The following is a 16,287-nucleotide window of genomic DNA, read 5'->3' as shown; positions in this document are numbered from 1 at the left end:
AAGTCAAGAATAAAAATATTGTAACAGGCAACAGACCATCCCACAAGGCTGGTACATTACTGCCCACCACAAAACTGGCGTGACTCTCCGGCAGAGGCCAAGGATCCTGCCTGTTGTACGTAAATGACCCAGTGCTCGAAATATGGCCAGGGTCAGCAGACATCTCAGGGGTGGATAGAAGTGTTGCCCAGTCATACAGCAATGCAGAGAAAGCCAAGGTTCAGAAGGTATTGAGTTAGATCAAAATCACCATTTTGTGTATGAGGTTTCCCCTATTCATTTTTAATTATCCGCTGGAAGGATTCAGTAAAACTGAACTATTTGTTTAGTTGTGTCTCACATACCTCTGTGGGCTTGTTCAAATTCAACTGCAAATCTTTAACAATATATTGTACAATTGAAACTTGATTTTTTTGAGCAGCGCAGTGGAGTGCATTCATTCCTTCCTAAAGACAAAAAAAAAACAAGCTCATTGAGATCTCTTTAGCAATGGGCAACTGAAGTGGGATAAATGAATTGATTTTATTAAGATTGATGCTAAAATTTGCATTAATAGCCTTAGAATAGACAAATGTAGTTATGAGAGGTCCTTCGAGGCGTGATGGAAAATTTAGTCAATGCTATAGACATGATGGGATCCTTGGCCAAGGATAGTTCCAGAGGCAGCTAGCCCAGGAGTTGTAATAATAACAGCTTTCACAGACATTCATTGATGAATAGGACAAGAAGGAGATAAGGGAGAACTGAAGGCTGTGCCCAAGGCTGAAGGGTGAGATAACATCTGCTGATAGAATAGCATGGTTAGTTAAGGAATTAATCAGAAACATTATAGTGAAAGCTAGGAAGATAAGAATTATAAATATGTGCTACAAAGCCTGTATCATAGAGAGAGGCACCTCTCTCCAGCATATGCTTAAAAAAAGCCTTCACTTACTTTAAAGCTCACAGATTCGGAGTGGTTGTTTTCACCAAAATAACCACTGAAATATTCCAAAACATTAACATTTTACATCAGCCAATGCTGTCAATCTAGAAAAGATCAATCAAAATATGTTGAACCTTCTAGTGCAGAGCTGTCCCATGAGCCAGAGTCCAGCTGGCCAAAGGTTTCTATTCGGCCCGCCAACTGGACTCAATCCAAGCGCTCAATTGAAAGTGATCCTGCCACCAGGAATTCAAAGGACCAGCCAGCCTCTGGAAGGTATCTCAGCATCCCTCCTGATAAATGTCCAAGGAACGTTGTGATATGGCTGCACTTGGTGGTGCACATGCATTGTGCATTAAGATGAACTGTGAGCAATGGTAGCCTGTCAATTGTGGGGATCTGTGTAGCCAATGAGTGAGGTAAAGACAAACTGCTCTTCATCATGCTGGGCAAGGAGAAGCATTCTAGAGACTAGAAACTTGTAAACTGCTGGCTATAGTTGGACTGTTCCCCTTTCTTCGACCTCCCTCACCCCTCTCCCTGGGCCTTGTCCTCATCTTACCATCTCTGAGTTTCAGACTTTTCTTCTTCCTCTTTGAATCTAATTGCTGAGCTTTTCACTCTATCAACTTCAAAATTCTTAATTTCAAATACCAATATGTAATCTCAAACAGCACACACCCATAATAATTATCAAAACAAAGAAGGCAGCTCCCTTGAATACAGGCAAGAAAAGGATATTTGATACTGAATGTCAAGTCTACAAAGGCTCTTGGACTGATGATTTGCTTGTTACTGTGTTTGATTTGTCTGTATTTGATATCTGTAAGATAATAAATCACCTTCTCATTTGAAGCTTGTTCATAAAATGCACATTTTTTGCTGCTTTGACTAACAGCAAGATAAATTTCTAATGCCTTGTCTTTCCTAAACTTTTCCGTGAGTGAGAAAAAAATGGGAATGTGGCTCCTCATGTAAAAAGGTTGGACACCCCTGTTCTGGAGGGCTATAAAGAGCAGGTCAGAGGCTAGGAATCATGTGACGAATAACCCACCTCCTGACTCCCCAAAGCCTGTCCACCATCTATAAAGCACAAGTCAGGAGTGTGATTGAATACTCCCCACTTGCCTGGATGAGTGCCGTTCCCACAACACTCAAGAAGCTTGGCATTGATCAGGACAAAGCAGCCCACTTGATTGGCACCACATTCATTCCCTCCACCACCGACGCACAGCAGCAGCAGTGTGAACCGTCTACAAGATGCACTGCAGAAATTCACAAAAGCTTCTTTGATAGCATCTTCCAAACCCATGACCGCTACCATCTAGAAGGACAAGGGCATCAGATAGATGGGAACACCACCACCTGGAAGTTCCCCTCCAAGCCATTCACCATCCTGGCTTGGAAATATATCACTGTTCCTTCACTGTCGCTGGGTCAAAATCCTAGAACTCCCTTCCTAACAGCACTGTGAGTGTACCCACACCACAAGAAGGCGGCTCACCAACAACTTCTCAAGGGCAGTTAGGGATGGGCAATAAATGCTGGCCTAGCCAGCGAAGCCCACATCCCATGAATGAATTAAAAAAGAAATTAATAAAATTATCCCTTAATGTCTCATCAATAGGCAGAGCTGAGATAATATTGTATACTATGGTCACTGATGGAAACAGCACTCCACAGATCCACATTGTGATTTCAATCCTTACTACTTCAGTTAAGTAATTAAAAGTTAAAATGAAAATAATTAAATTTGAATTATAATTTTAAATGACCACAAAATTGACATGTGGTTCAGTGACATCACATGTCTTGTTTTTGCATCAATATCTGATCTCAATGTTTTTCCTCATCTTTATAGAAGATGGAAATTATTTCCTTGAGACAACCCATTGTCTTAGCATCATGAGTATCATTTTTAAAAGGCTAAATATTGCTGATTTCAGATCACTGGTATCTATAGCAAACATTGTATTAGACCTGAGCTCTGATGCAGTTCAATTCCTAATGTTAACTAGCAAAACATTGCAATTCTGAAAAGTTGATGCTATGAACAAAAATATAATGATAGATTATAAGAAAGTTACAGTATTATCACTTTATGAATAAAGACCTACAGCTTTGCTACTGGCCTGATGCATCTTACTGAAATGTACAATTCTTAAATAACACAATGAATAGACAAAACAACAATAGGGAATAGCACAGGTAGGAATCTATCTGAATCTGATCAAGAGCTGTCTTGGTTATTTTAAGAGTAATTATAAAATTATTATAAATGTTCCATCCCATGTACCAAACTATAGACATTTCAGGTATCCCAATAACAAGAGCACTCCTGTCACGTGACTGAGTAACTCCACACATACCTGATTTGTGGATTTTCGATCAGCACCTTTTTCTACCAACATTTTCATAATACTGAGGTTTCCAAACCAGGCTGCAAGAAGGAATGCATTCATTCCATGCTTCAAAAATAAAGGAAAATATTTTTGTCAGCAAAAAGGTCCTCATTCTACAAATCTTATTCACATTTCAGACTCCACTGACTGCAGAGAAAATGTAATTACTGCCAAAGAATCATGCAGCATTGATGGAGGCTGTTTGGCCCATTATGTCTGTGCTGGCTCTTTGAAAGAGCTATCCCATTCCCCTGCTCTTCCCCATAGCCCTTCAGATTTTTTTGCCTTTTCAAATATTTATCCAATTCTCTTTTGTAAGTTAGTAATGAATCTGCTTTCACTTTCAGGCAACACATTCCATATCAGAACAACTTTCTGTGTAAAGGAATTTCTCCTCATCCAGGTTCTTTTGTGAATTATCTTAAAATTGGCAATGCAATCAGATTAGGACCATTTATTCTTAATGGCTTGATACAGGCTGTTTTGTTACCCAGAAACCAAAGGAAAGAAGCCTTCATTCTTCAGCACTTACACCCTGAATTTTAACATGCCTCAGATAAAAATTGATATAATTTACACATTAGCACAAAGCTTTAACAATTTAAAATGAACAATTTTTCAATTATTTTAAAAGAAAATATCATGGAGTCACTTCAGGTCTAACATAGTTTGTTCCCTTGATGTATGAAGACATAAAGTGTATGAGGGATCAAACTGAAGTAACACATTAATTTCATTCCAGGTTAGTACTTATGGGAGTAAACTAAGTGATTAAACACTCTAGCTGAATTACAATACCCTACATAGCTCAGAGTAGGTGTATAAGCAAAATACTGCAGGTGCTGGAGTTCTGAAGTAAAATAAAAAAGTGCTGGAAATACTCAGCAGGTCTGGTTGCACCTGTGACGAGGAAACAGAAATAATGTTTCAAGTCCAATATGACTCTGTTTTGGAAATGAAGAGAGGTAGAAATGCAATGGGTTTTATGTTGTTGGAAAAGGAGGGAGGGTCAGGTGGAACAAAATAGGAGGTCAGGGATGGGTTAGAGGGTGGGGAAGATTAAATACCAAAGATGTCATGGAACAATAGGCAACAGGAGTGGTAATAATTGTAATAATGAAACAAAACATAGATCCAGAGTAGGCATTAATAGCAGAATAATTCTGTTTCTCTCTCCACAGATGCTGTCAGACTTGCTGAGTTTTTCAGGACTTTCTGTTTTCATTTCAGAGAGTGTTTACTGAATTTGACCAATAGTGTAAAAAGGGTGAGACCAGGTCATCTGTCCATTATATATATCTCCCAAATTTCATTTCTATTGAAGTCAATGAAAATGAACCTCAGGAGGGATGTAAAATGGGAAGTTGATCTGTTTGCACACATTTTACAGTTGCTCCAAGTCAAAATTGCCCCTCAAACTGTTTTGACTGCTACTTTGTCACTCTGAAAATTAAGTTTCTGATGATGTACTTTACTATGGGAGGTCTTGTGGTGCAGTGGGTATTGAACCTGCCTCTAGGCCAGAAGCTCTGTGGTCTAGTCCCACCCAGACTCGATGGCCAAGAAATGTGCATTCATAAGGTGGCCACATAGGTTGAGTGTCAACCTGCAAATCATTCCTACACAGGGCAATAGCAGGTGGTAAAAGCAGGAGAGATTACTGGTCAGCCGTGTGTTGAAAAGAATGTTTGAGCCTCTATCATCACGATCCATGGTTTCACACTACTTCATGCATGCTGCCACAGCAACAGTGACTCCCTGAGTAAACTGTAACACACCGCCACCACCCACTGTACCATGAAGACATGCAAACATTGTGTTACAGTCATTTGGCAGTAGGAGTTTCACAAACCTTATCTTTAATGTCCACCACTGCATTGTGTTTGAGAAGAAAGGCAACAGCATTTTCATTCATGTTAGCAACAGCAAAATGTAAGGCGGTGCGATCCAACTGCTCAGAAACAGAGACAGGATTATTCACAACTGATTCATCTGGCAAAAATATGTGCTGTCGTGTGTGTCAATTCCCTAATTATAATGTTCTTGTCTCAATATTTTGTTGACTCCCATTTATCAATACCATTGATTTTTTTTAATTAACAATTTAATCAAATAATTTAGCTGAAGGCAGGTGAGAGCCAAAGAATGAGATGTAGAGGCAGAAAGAGCAGGAGAGACAGCCAGGAAAAGACTAAGAGAGAGAGAGAGAAACAGGCAAAGAGGGAAAGAGAGCCAGAAATACGAAATCAGAGAAATCGGGAAAGGAGAGGAAATATGTTTCAGTCAAACTGAGAGTTATTCTTGTCTAACTTGTTCAATGAAAGTGGAACTTTTTTCCAGGTTAGAAATTACTGTTGGAAATGTAAATAGATGTTTAATAGGTTCATTTGACATTCCCTTGTCAGCCTATGTTAAACAGAATTTTCTGGTGGGTTTTAGGATCTGACACCAGGACTACATGCATGTCTCAAGCCCGCAATTGCCAGCAGCACACCCATGGGTACAACTTCACATGAGTCAGGCTCCTATTTGGCCACTTCTACATTTGCTATCCAATTAAGGACAACGGGTGGAACAGCAAAGTGGGAGGCCCAATGAGAAGGCCACCAGCAGCTCCACTGGAAGAGCTGGCTGCGGTTGAGGAAAGGTTAGGTGATTACAAGGGTGCCTCAGAATAGAGGTACTCTTGGATGGCTGAAGGATATTCAGAAATAAAGGCCCAGAGCTATTAGGGCCTTCAGTGTGTAGGGGAAACCCCAGCGTAGAAATGATTTTGGCTGCAAATTTGACTGTTTCAGCCTTGTAGCTTCGTGATTGGGGGATTGAGAGCAGTCTCCAAAAGCCCTTTGAACTCCCACCAGGAGGGTACCTCCAAATTGTTGTCAGGTTCTGGACTTCGTGAAGGACCCGTGCGTTTCCATGGACATCCTGTTGGCAATTAGCTGCTAAGCATCTGCCATTCCCACTTGGAAAGCACTTTTTAAGAGAAGTGCATGGATGAGATCAGAACTTGTCATCAACAACAGCCAACACCCCACCATTTTATGGGATGTTAGCTTCGCGCTTCAATGCAGGGGAACTTAAGAGACATAGATTAGATACTTATAATCCTCATTCATCCAAACAAAGTAGTTCTTCTCGTAAATTTAATGGATGGACTTTCAGTGCCTGTGGGTTCAGGACCTGGTGTGGGCCTGATATCAAAATCACGATCCTGTATGTCATTTCAGGATCCTGAAGCCTTGGGGGCAGTTTGGAATTTTCAACGGGTCGATGTAAAGGAAAGAACAGGAAACCCACTCGGTGCCAACTGATTTACCTTTTAAACTCCTGAAAGAGCTTATTATGGGATCTGCCCAGCAGTCAGGTTCATTACAGGGACATTTGACCGTTGATTTGAATTTGTGGAAGACTGAATTCTGCTGGGCCTCTAGCACCAGGTCCAGAGCTGTACCTCTTCTGTGTTTGCCACTTTTTTCCGTGCTCCAGCTCCTGGCCTTCTGATGAGCTGCCTGCACTCTTCGGCAAGGCAGCAGTGAGCCACATCATGGCTGCATGACTTTGCAGCTGGTGCCAGGTTGGCTGCTCCTGTCTCCTGGAGGCTCTCAGCACCACTAACTGAGCACCAAGCTTGCCTCCTGCTCAAACAGGGTATTTATATTTAAAATACATCACTCTGTGGGGTCGGCCCCATAATTTTTCTGGGTATTGGGTTCCCCAGCCCACTTTGAAAATTTTTATTTATAATTAAATGCTACAAATGGGAGCCAGTGAATTGTACTGAGAATAAATTTTAAACACTATTGTAACCAAAATCTGGAATTTATATAAAAAATTTTCACAAATTCACATGGAATATTTAGTTCACAAGATATAAAAGTGTGGATTATTCTGATTCTCATTCTATATAATAATTACGACAGTAGCAGAGGGGCTAGCAGTGAAACAGGAGGGTAATATACAAACAGGCTCAGTGAAATGGCCCCTTCTTTTTCCTGTTCTCTTATAAAAGGATTATTTACTAAGTTTATGAATTCAAAAAGTCACGTAAAAATGGAAAAACAGCAAAATGACTGTATATATAATTACTTGTATATAAAATCTACCATACTGTAGCATACTGACATTATTACTTACTTCAGTCTTAATGTTAATCTGGACCTTCTTCTGTAAGCATCTTGCCAAAGTATTTATATCATCACTTTTAGCAGCATTAAGGAATTCCTTCTCTGCTGGCAACACTATTAGAAAGGGAAACATAAGCAGTTACCAGTATCTTCTGTGAGTATATAAATCCATCAAAGTTTTAATATGAATGAAACACAACAATATTACTTTTACAGACTTTTGTTTCTTTCTGATTTGTAGCGCCATTCAAAAGCAAGAACTTGCACTGACAGCTAGTTTCACATTCTCACATTGTTCCTGAGCATTATGTAAAGACTCACCTTTGAAGTTCTATAATATGGGCAAGTGAGACAGCCAATCTGTGCACAGCAGATACAACAAACAATGAAAGATGAATCACCAGTTTGTTTCTTTTTAGTATTTTTTGAAGGAAGGATATTGGCTGAATCAGCCTGTCCTTCAAATATTGCCATGGAATCTTTACATCCAGCTGTCCAGACATATAAGATCTCAGTTTCACCCCTCATCCGATGCACTGTACCTCTGACAAAGTAGCATTCCCTTGGTATTGCACTGAAATGTTAGACTAGATCTAGAAATATGCTCAAGTGTTGGAATGGAACTTGAACTCACAACATTTGACTCAGGTTGGAGCACTGCCAACTGAATCATATTGACAACTGAATATAATAACCATCTATACAAGTCGGGCACCCACCAGAAGCTGCATTCCAGATGCCACACTGCATATAAAATACTGACAAATCACATTTGAACAAACTTTTTAAAAGTATGCTGTTTTTTCTCCTGACTCATACTCTCTGCAAAGAGTTGAGTCAAGTTCCAATTGCAACCGGATGTAATTGACTTCAGGGTTTGTCTATTTAGACCCCTTCCCCAAATGTTGTATAAAGAAACAGGTCAGTAGGGAGAGGTGAAGCAAATAGCAAGGTGCATTTAAGGGGAGGCTAGACAAGCATATGAGGGAGAAGGGAATAGATGGTTATGCTGATACATTTAGATGAGGAAAGGTGGGAGGAAGCTCGAGTGGAGCATTAACACTGACATGAACTGGTTTGTTCGAATATCCTGTTTCTGTGCTATGTGTCCTATGTAATCCTATGTAAAGCACCACAATAGTGCTTCAAACCCTAGATCTCCCATGGACAATGCTATGGGAGATCAACCAGTGCAGTAGTAGAAAAATATTTCAATTGGGCTATTTAGTCAGATAATTGCCCTCTAAAGTTGCCCTTTCTTTCCAAAACCAACAAAAGCATTCAACTTATAGCATTAGAAAAAAATTTTTTAAAACATTGATGCCAGACTTTCTTGATATTCTTTCCCAACCTCAGATAGAGGGGATAAATGTCAAAGCCTATCAGGAGAGATGATCCCCAATAATTCAGATTGCAATCTTTTTACATGCAACAATAAGTGACAATTCTTCCTGTAAAGTTTCAAAAATGCAGCACGCATTTCCTTTAATCTTTTGGCTCAAAATTATTTGAACATTTTATTGCTTTCATTTATATAACTTTAAGTGCTACAGGTTGCATGTCCATTAAACATAATGCTATACCCTAATTGCATCATAAGTTCAGAACAATGTGAATTCAATGTAAAAAGAAATGCTGGATCAATGCCTGTTTTAAAATGGAACGAAGGTTAAAAATATATATTGGCAGAAATAAGTAAAATATCTTGGAATGTAATTGTTCCTTCACTGCTGGGCCAATGGAAATGTTGTCTGGAGTTCTATCCTCTTGGAATATTTGCCATTTTGCTAGTCACATCCCTTAGGCAATAAGGAATAATGGGAACACCACCACCTGCATGTTCCTCTCCAAGTCAAACACCATCCTGTCTTGGAACTATATCACCTTCACTGTCATTGGGTCAAAATCCTGGAGCTCCCTTCCAGCAGCGCTGTATACCTATCTACATCAGATGGACAGCAGCGATTCAAGAAAGTGGCTCCCCAAGGGCAGTTTCAAGGGCAATTAGGGATGAACAACAAATGTTGGTCTCACTGGCAATGTTCACATCCCTCGAGATAAATAAATTGGATAACATCCATGTTAGGAAGAATTATACACTTTGGAAACAACTAGCTGTTAGGGTTTAATGATTTTTTCTCATTCTATATTTTCTTAGGTTTTTTTGTGGGCCCACTACAGAAGCTCCAAAATACACAAAAAAGGTGTGCAGTTTGAACAACGTGCTGCTTCAAAAAACAATATTTTTGGTTGAATGAAGAGTGCAGGGGGGCATATCAGGAGCAGTGCCAGGCATACCAAAGAAACATGAGGTGTCAACCTGGTGATGCTATAACACAGGACTATTTGCATGCCAAACAGTATAAGCAGCAAGTGATAGACAGAACTAAGCCACCCCACAACCAATGGATCAGATCTAAGCTCTGCAATCCTGCCACATCCAGTCATGAACAGTGATGGACAATTAAACAACTCACTGGAGGAGGAGGCTCCACAAATATCCCCATCCTCAACGATGGGGTAGACCAGCACATCAGTGCAAAAGATAAGGCTGAAGCATTTGCTACAATCTTCAGCCAGAAGTGCCAAGTGGATGATGCATCTTGGCCTCCTCCAGAGGTTCCCAGCATCAGAGATGCCAATCTTCAGCCAATTCGATTCACTCCAAGTGATATCAAGAAATGGCTAAAAGTATTAGATACCGCAAAGGATATGGACCCTGACAATATTCCAGCAATAGTACTGAAGACTTGTGCTCCAGAACTTGCTGCGCTCCTAGCCAAGCTGTTCCAGTGCAGCTACAATGCTGACATCTCCCAGCTATGTGGAAAATTGCCCAGGTATGTGCTGTACACAAAATGCAGGACAAATCCAACCTGGCCAATTACTGCCCCAACAGTCTACTCTCGATCATCAGTAAAGTAATGGAAGGTGTCATCAACAGTGCTATCAAGCGGCACTTGCTTAGCAATGACCTGCTCACTGATGCCCAGTTTGGGTTCCGCCAGTGCCACTCAGTTTCTGACCTCATTAGCCTTGGTTCAAACATGGACAAAAGACCTGAACTCCCGAGGTGAGGTGAGAGTGACTGCCCTTGACATCATGGCTGCATTTGACAGAGTGTGGCATCAAGGAGCCCTAGCAAAACTGGAGTCAATGGGAATCAGGGGAAAACTCTCCGCTGGTTGGAGTCATACCGAGCACAAAGGAAGATGATTGTGGTTGTTGGAGTTCAGTCATCTCAGCTCCAGGACATCACTGCAGGAGTTCCTCAGGGTAGTGTCTTAGGCCCAACCATCTTTAGCTGCTTCATCAATGGCCTTCCTTCCATTATAAGGTCAGAAGTGGGGATGTTTGCTGATGATTGCACAATGTTAAGCACCATTCACGACTCCTCAGATACTGAAGCAGTCCATATTCAAATGCAGCAAGACCTGGACAATATCCAGACTCGGGCTGACAAGTGGCAAGTATCCTTCGCACCACCCAAGTGTCAGGCATTGACCATCTCCAACAAGAGAGAATCCAACCATCAGCCCTTGATGTTCAATGGCATAACCATCACTGAATCCCCCACTATCAACATCCTGGGGAAACTGGTTTCCATTGACCAGAAACTAAACTTGACGAGCCATATAAATACTGTGGCTACAAGTGCAGGTCAGAGGCTAGGAATCCTGTGACAAGTAACCCACCTCCTGACTCCTCAAAGCCTGTCCACCATCCACAAGGCACAAGACAGCAGCCTGATGGAATACTCCCCACTTGCCTGGATAAGCGCAGCTCCCACAACACTCAAGAAGCTCGACACCATCTGGGACAAAGCAGCCCGCTTGATTGGCACCACATCCACAAACATTCACTCCCTCCATCACCAACGCACAGTAACAGCAGTGTGTACCATCTACAAGACGCACTGCAGGAATTCACCAAGGCTTCTTCAACAGCACCTTCCAAACCCACAACCACTACCATCTAGAAGGACGGGGGGCAGCAGATAAATGGGAATACCACCCTCTGCAAGTTCCCTTCCAAGCTACTCACCATCCTGATTTGGAAATATATCGCTGTTCCTTCACTGTAGCTGAGTTAAAATCCTGGAACTTGCTCCCGAACAGCACAATGGGTGTACCTACACCACATGGACTGCAGCATTTCAAGAAGGCAGCTCACCACCACCTTCTCAAGGGCAACTAGGGATGGGCAATAAATGCTGCCCAGCCAGCGAAGCCCACATCCCATGAATGAATAAAAAATTTTTAAAATACATAAAAATATTGTCCCAACATTCACCTTTACCATGGAGTTAAAGCATTGTATGCCATCATTACTGCATTTTGTGATATGCAATACAGTTGGCAGTTATAGTATGGCCAAAAGGAACAGATATTAATCATGCAGCAAGGAACATAGATTTCAGCCAGTTTGAGAGCATTTTGCACCAGTGTACACTTGACCAGAGTCATATGTGATTCAGCCTCATTGAATAGTCATAAGAATACTTGGGATCTTGGGGATAGCAAGTAAACAATTATGAAATCCTAAATTTACCACACATTGTTAGGAAGTGTAGTAGGACTTCCAGATATCTATTCTCAGGATAGCAGTAAAGATATTCAAGTGAAACCAAATGGCATAATTAACCTCATTGCCCTGGTTTAGGGAAGGAAAGTGCATGTGTCAAAGAAGATACAGTCAAGCTCAACCCCTTTATAGTCAAATAAGCTGCCAACACTTATTCTTTGGCCTCACTCATGTAATTGCCACTAGGTGAGATACCAGAGGCCTACTAACTTTCATGGAATGTACTATCTTGGGAAAGGAAGGAGAAAAAGGCCGAAATTTCATGGAAAGAGAGTTACTACACACAATCATGGTAACCTTGCTTATACCACTTCAGGAACCAGAATAGATCTGAAACTGATAGAGATTCAGTACCCTAAGTGAAACATAACAATCTAGATTTCTTTCTTAATCATTCACCCCCATTATCTCCAGAAAAGTCTAACTTTCATCATGAGTTAAACCGAGTGCTTTCACTGTGTGTCACCAAACACAATCTTACATTGTTTGCTCTCAAAAAACTAATAGCGCATTAGATTTTATTAAACAATTTTGATCAACGTACGACAGTAACTAATAAACAACTTTTGATACTCTGCACTCAATAAGCCTATACCTCAATTACAAGCCTCCAGCCAAACTGAATATATCATATCCACAACAATATTCATTGTCTGCAATGAAAGGAATGACATTTTGAGTGTTCATTAGGACACTGATAACCCAGTTGAAAATCAGAGGATCAACATTCCAGCACAGCTTATGGTTTGCTGACATTTTAATGATGTGAGTGAGCACTCTGCAGATAATGGGTGATGGAAGGCAACACAGAGTATGGTAAAAAAGTATGTGGTTTACAGAATGTATTTCTAGTATTGCTATTCATTTCTTGATTTCACAACAACTTTTTAATCATTTTTAAAAGCATGTCATGAGGCTATTGGTTTCAAAAATAGATGCGTCCCAGAAGATTGTCAAATGATGCTGCATACAAGCCATTGTACAGAAAAAGATAAACACCACTTATCAATTGAACAATATAGTAAATTTTCAGGAATCTTGCATCAAGTAATTTATTATAAGGGGCATGTCACAGAGTAGGTTCCCATAATTTGGCCTAAGGCTCTTCTCAGCCTCAGCTAACTTAACTGATCTGCATGTCAAGGGCCTGAATTCAGAGACCACCAGCTCTGCAATCTTGGACAGAGAAAGAGATGTTAAAAAGAAGGAAAAATGTAAAACTTTAACTATATCACCATTCCTTCACTATTGTTGGGTTAAAATCTTGGAACACCCTCCCTAACAGTACCATGGGTGTACATACACCATGCGGACTGGAGTGGTTCAGGAAGAAGGATCACTACCACCTTCTCAAGGGCAATTAGGGATGAGCAACAAATGCTGACCTTGCTAGCAAAGCTCATGTCTCATAAAAAATTAAAGGAAACACAGTTGAATCTCCCCACTGTGAGGTCTGACCTGCTCAATATATTTCACGTTATCATACAGACAATCTGTATGATTACCTGCATTTTATCCATTATGTTTACAGCTAAATTGCTGCATATAACAGTAAAATTACTATGTATAGTATATCATATCAATTTTATATTTATTTTGGGTTAAAATCAACACAATTTTACTGCTTGCTTTCTCGACAGAAATAGAGATGATGGGGAAAATGTTCACCATCCAAGGACTAGCACTGTCACTAAGCTGAAATCACTGGGAAAAATGAGCAGAGATTTGACATTAAGAATGAATAAACACAATATTTAATAGTTGGAGTGCTTACTTAATGGTCTAACATTTTAATTTTGTACCAACAATAATTGTATTGTGTCTTTCAAATATCCAATAAAAACTCATGTCTTCTATTTAACAGCAGGAGAAATTTACTCCTGATGACATTGATCTCGCCTGCCAGCTGGAGAGGCAGTAAGAGCACCGCATCACCTCAGTTGGGGAAGGCCTGCCAAATTGGCACTTACGTGGCCTTGCCTGAGATGAAGGACCTTGGTGACGGAAATTCCAGTCAGAGGCTGGCAGCTCTCCATTACAGTGCCACTGGGATCAGTGGTAGCTGCCTGTATTGCATCCACCAGAACCCCAGGATCAGTGAGGGACCAAGGCTACAGGTGTGCTAGGAGGGGATGGCTTCAAGGGACGGGGCATCATTGATGTAGTGGTGCAGGGGAGTCGGGGGGAAGGGAGGAGAGGTGGCTCTCTGATGCCAGATCCCTTGATCGGGCACTGAATGCCTGACAAGGGTCGTTTCCACCCCCCCCCCCCCCCCCCCCCCCACCCCCACCACCCCCCCATCACCCCCTGAGACCACAACCAAACTCAACAGGGTTTGCTGGTCAGGCTTCCTGAGTGGAAACCTGTTCATCTTTCTTGGATTTGTCTGGCAACAAAGACCAAGTCAGAGGCACCGCTGGAAGGTCTAAAGCCACATTGTGTCTCTGGGAGGACTTCCTCTGCCAGAAATGTAAACAATTCAGGAGAATACGTGTCAGAATTTTCTCTGCTACGAGCAAGAGGGAAATACTCAGTAGTTTCCACCACCTGATTTATCATCCTTCTTGAAACAGTTACAATTGTCACATTCTTTGGTTGGGGTTGTAGGGGGGTGGGGGGCGCGGTGGTTCTTTTTCCTCCCAAATCACCTGGACCTCATGGGTTCCATCCTAGGATATTAAATGAAGTAGCTACAGAGATAGTGGATGCACTGGTAGTAATCTTCCAAGAATCCTTAGATTCTGGTAAAGTCCCAGAGGATTGGAAAACTGCCAATGTAACGCCCTTATTCAAAAAGTGGGGGGGAGGGGAGGGGTGGAACGACATCTGTAATTGGGAAAATATTGGAGTTGATTATAAAGGATGCAAAGCAGAGCATTTAGAAATGCATAATATAATCAAGCAGAGTCAGCATGGCTTCATGAAGGGGAAATCATGCCTAACAAATTTATTAGAATTCTTTGAGGAGGTAACAAGCAGGATAGATAAAGAGGAACCAGTAGATGTAATATATTTGGATTTTCAAAAAGCATTCGATAAGGTACCACACATAAGGCTACTTAATAAGATAAGAACCCATGGTGTTGAGGGTAGTATATTAGCTTGGATAGAGGATTGGCTAACTAATAAAAGACAGCGAGTTAGGATACAGGGGGCATTTTTAGGATGGCAACCTGTAACTAGTGGATCAGTGCTGGGGCCACAATTATTTACTATATATATTAGTGACTTGGATGAGGGACATGAATATACTATCACCAAGTTTGGGGATGCCACAAAAATAGGTGGGAAGGCAAGTGGTGAGGTTGACACAAAGAGTCTACAGAGGAATATAGACAGGTTGAGTGGGCAAAACCGTGGCAGATGGAATACAATGTGAGAAAGGGTGAGGTTATGCATTTTGGTGGGAAGAATAGAGGAGTTGAATATTACTTAAATGGAGAAAGACTGAAGAAAGCAGCAGCACAGAGGGATTTGGGCGTCCTCGTGCATGAATCCCAAAAAGCTAGCATACAAGTTCAGCAGGTATTTGGTAAGGCAAATGGAATGTTGGCCTTTCTTTCCAAAGGGAATTCAGTATAAAAAATAGGGAAGTCTTGCTAAAACTATACAAGGCACCAGTTAGACCGCACCTAGAATACTGTGAACAATTTTGGTCCCCTTATCCAAGTAAAGATATACTGGCATTGGAGGCAGTCCAGAGAAGATTCACTAGGTTGGTCCCTGGGATGGAGGGATTTTCTTATGAGGAAAGTTGAGTATATTGGAGTTTAGAAGGATGAGAAGCGTCCTTCTTGAAACATATAACATTCTTAGAAGGCTTGACAGGGCAGATGCTGAGAGATTTTTCCCCTTGTGGGAGAGTCTAGGACCAGAGGGCATAATCTCAGAGTAAGGGGTAGCCATTTAAAACAGAGATGAGGAGAAATTTCTTCTCGCAGAGGGTAGTGAGTCTGTGGACTTCTTTACTGCAGAGGGTTATAGAGGCTGGGATGTTAAGTATATTCAAGGCTTAGATAGACAGTAAGGGAATCAAGGGTTAGGGAGAAAAGGCAGGAAAGTGGAGTTGAGGATTATCAGATTAGCCATTATCTGATTGAATGGCAGAGCAGACTCGATGGGCCGAATGGCTTACTTCTGCTCCTATGTCTTATTAGGAGCATGGAGAGAGCAAGAGCACAGAGAGAACAGGATGACAGAGAGAGGAGAAGGGAGAGAACAGAAGAACGGGGAGAGCAGGAGCACGGAA

At 41.3% G+C, this 16,287-nt stretch overlaps 1 protein-coding gene across 8 annotated transcripts in view; it reads right to left on the bottom strand.

The window, feature by feature from the left end:
- LOC121277141 (ankyrin repeat and death domain-containing protein 1A-like) overlaps positions 1-16,287 on the bottom strand; it is a 114,664-nt gene that overhangs the window by 97,089 nt on the left and 1,288 nt on the right. For all 8 annotated transcript variants that reach the window (XM_041186207.1, XM_041186208.1, XM_041186211.1 and 5 more), the window contains exons 2-5: positions 7,465-7,568; positions 5,180-5,278; positions 3,295-3,393; positions 345-446 (exon numbers count right to left, since the gene is read on the bottom strand). In XM_041186207.1, the coding sequence (XP_041042141.1) occupies positions 345-446; positions 3,295-3,393; positions 5,180-5,278; positions 7,465-7,568 (404 nt within the window). The remainder of the gene's footprint in view (positions 1-344; positions 447-3,294; positions 3,394-5,179; positions 5,279-7,464; positions 7,569-16,287) is intronic.

Source organism: Carcharodon carcharias, chromosome 4 (assembly GCF_017639515.1).
Source record: "Carcharodon carcharias isolate sCarCar2 chromosome 4, sCarCar2.pri, whole genome shotgun sequence".
Lineage (NCBI taxonomy): Eukaryota > Metazoa > Chordata > Chondrichthyes > Lamniformes > Lamnidae > Carcharodon > Carcharodon carcharias.
This window is presented reverse-complemented; position numbering and strand designations above follow the sequence as displayed.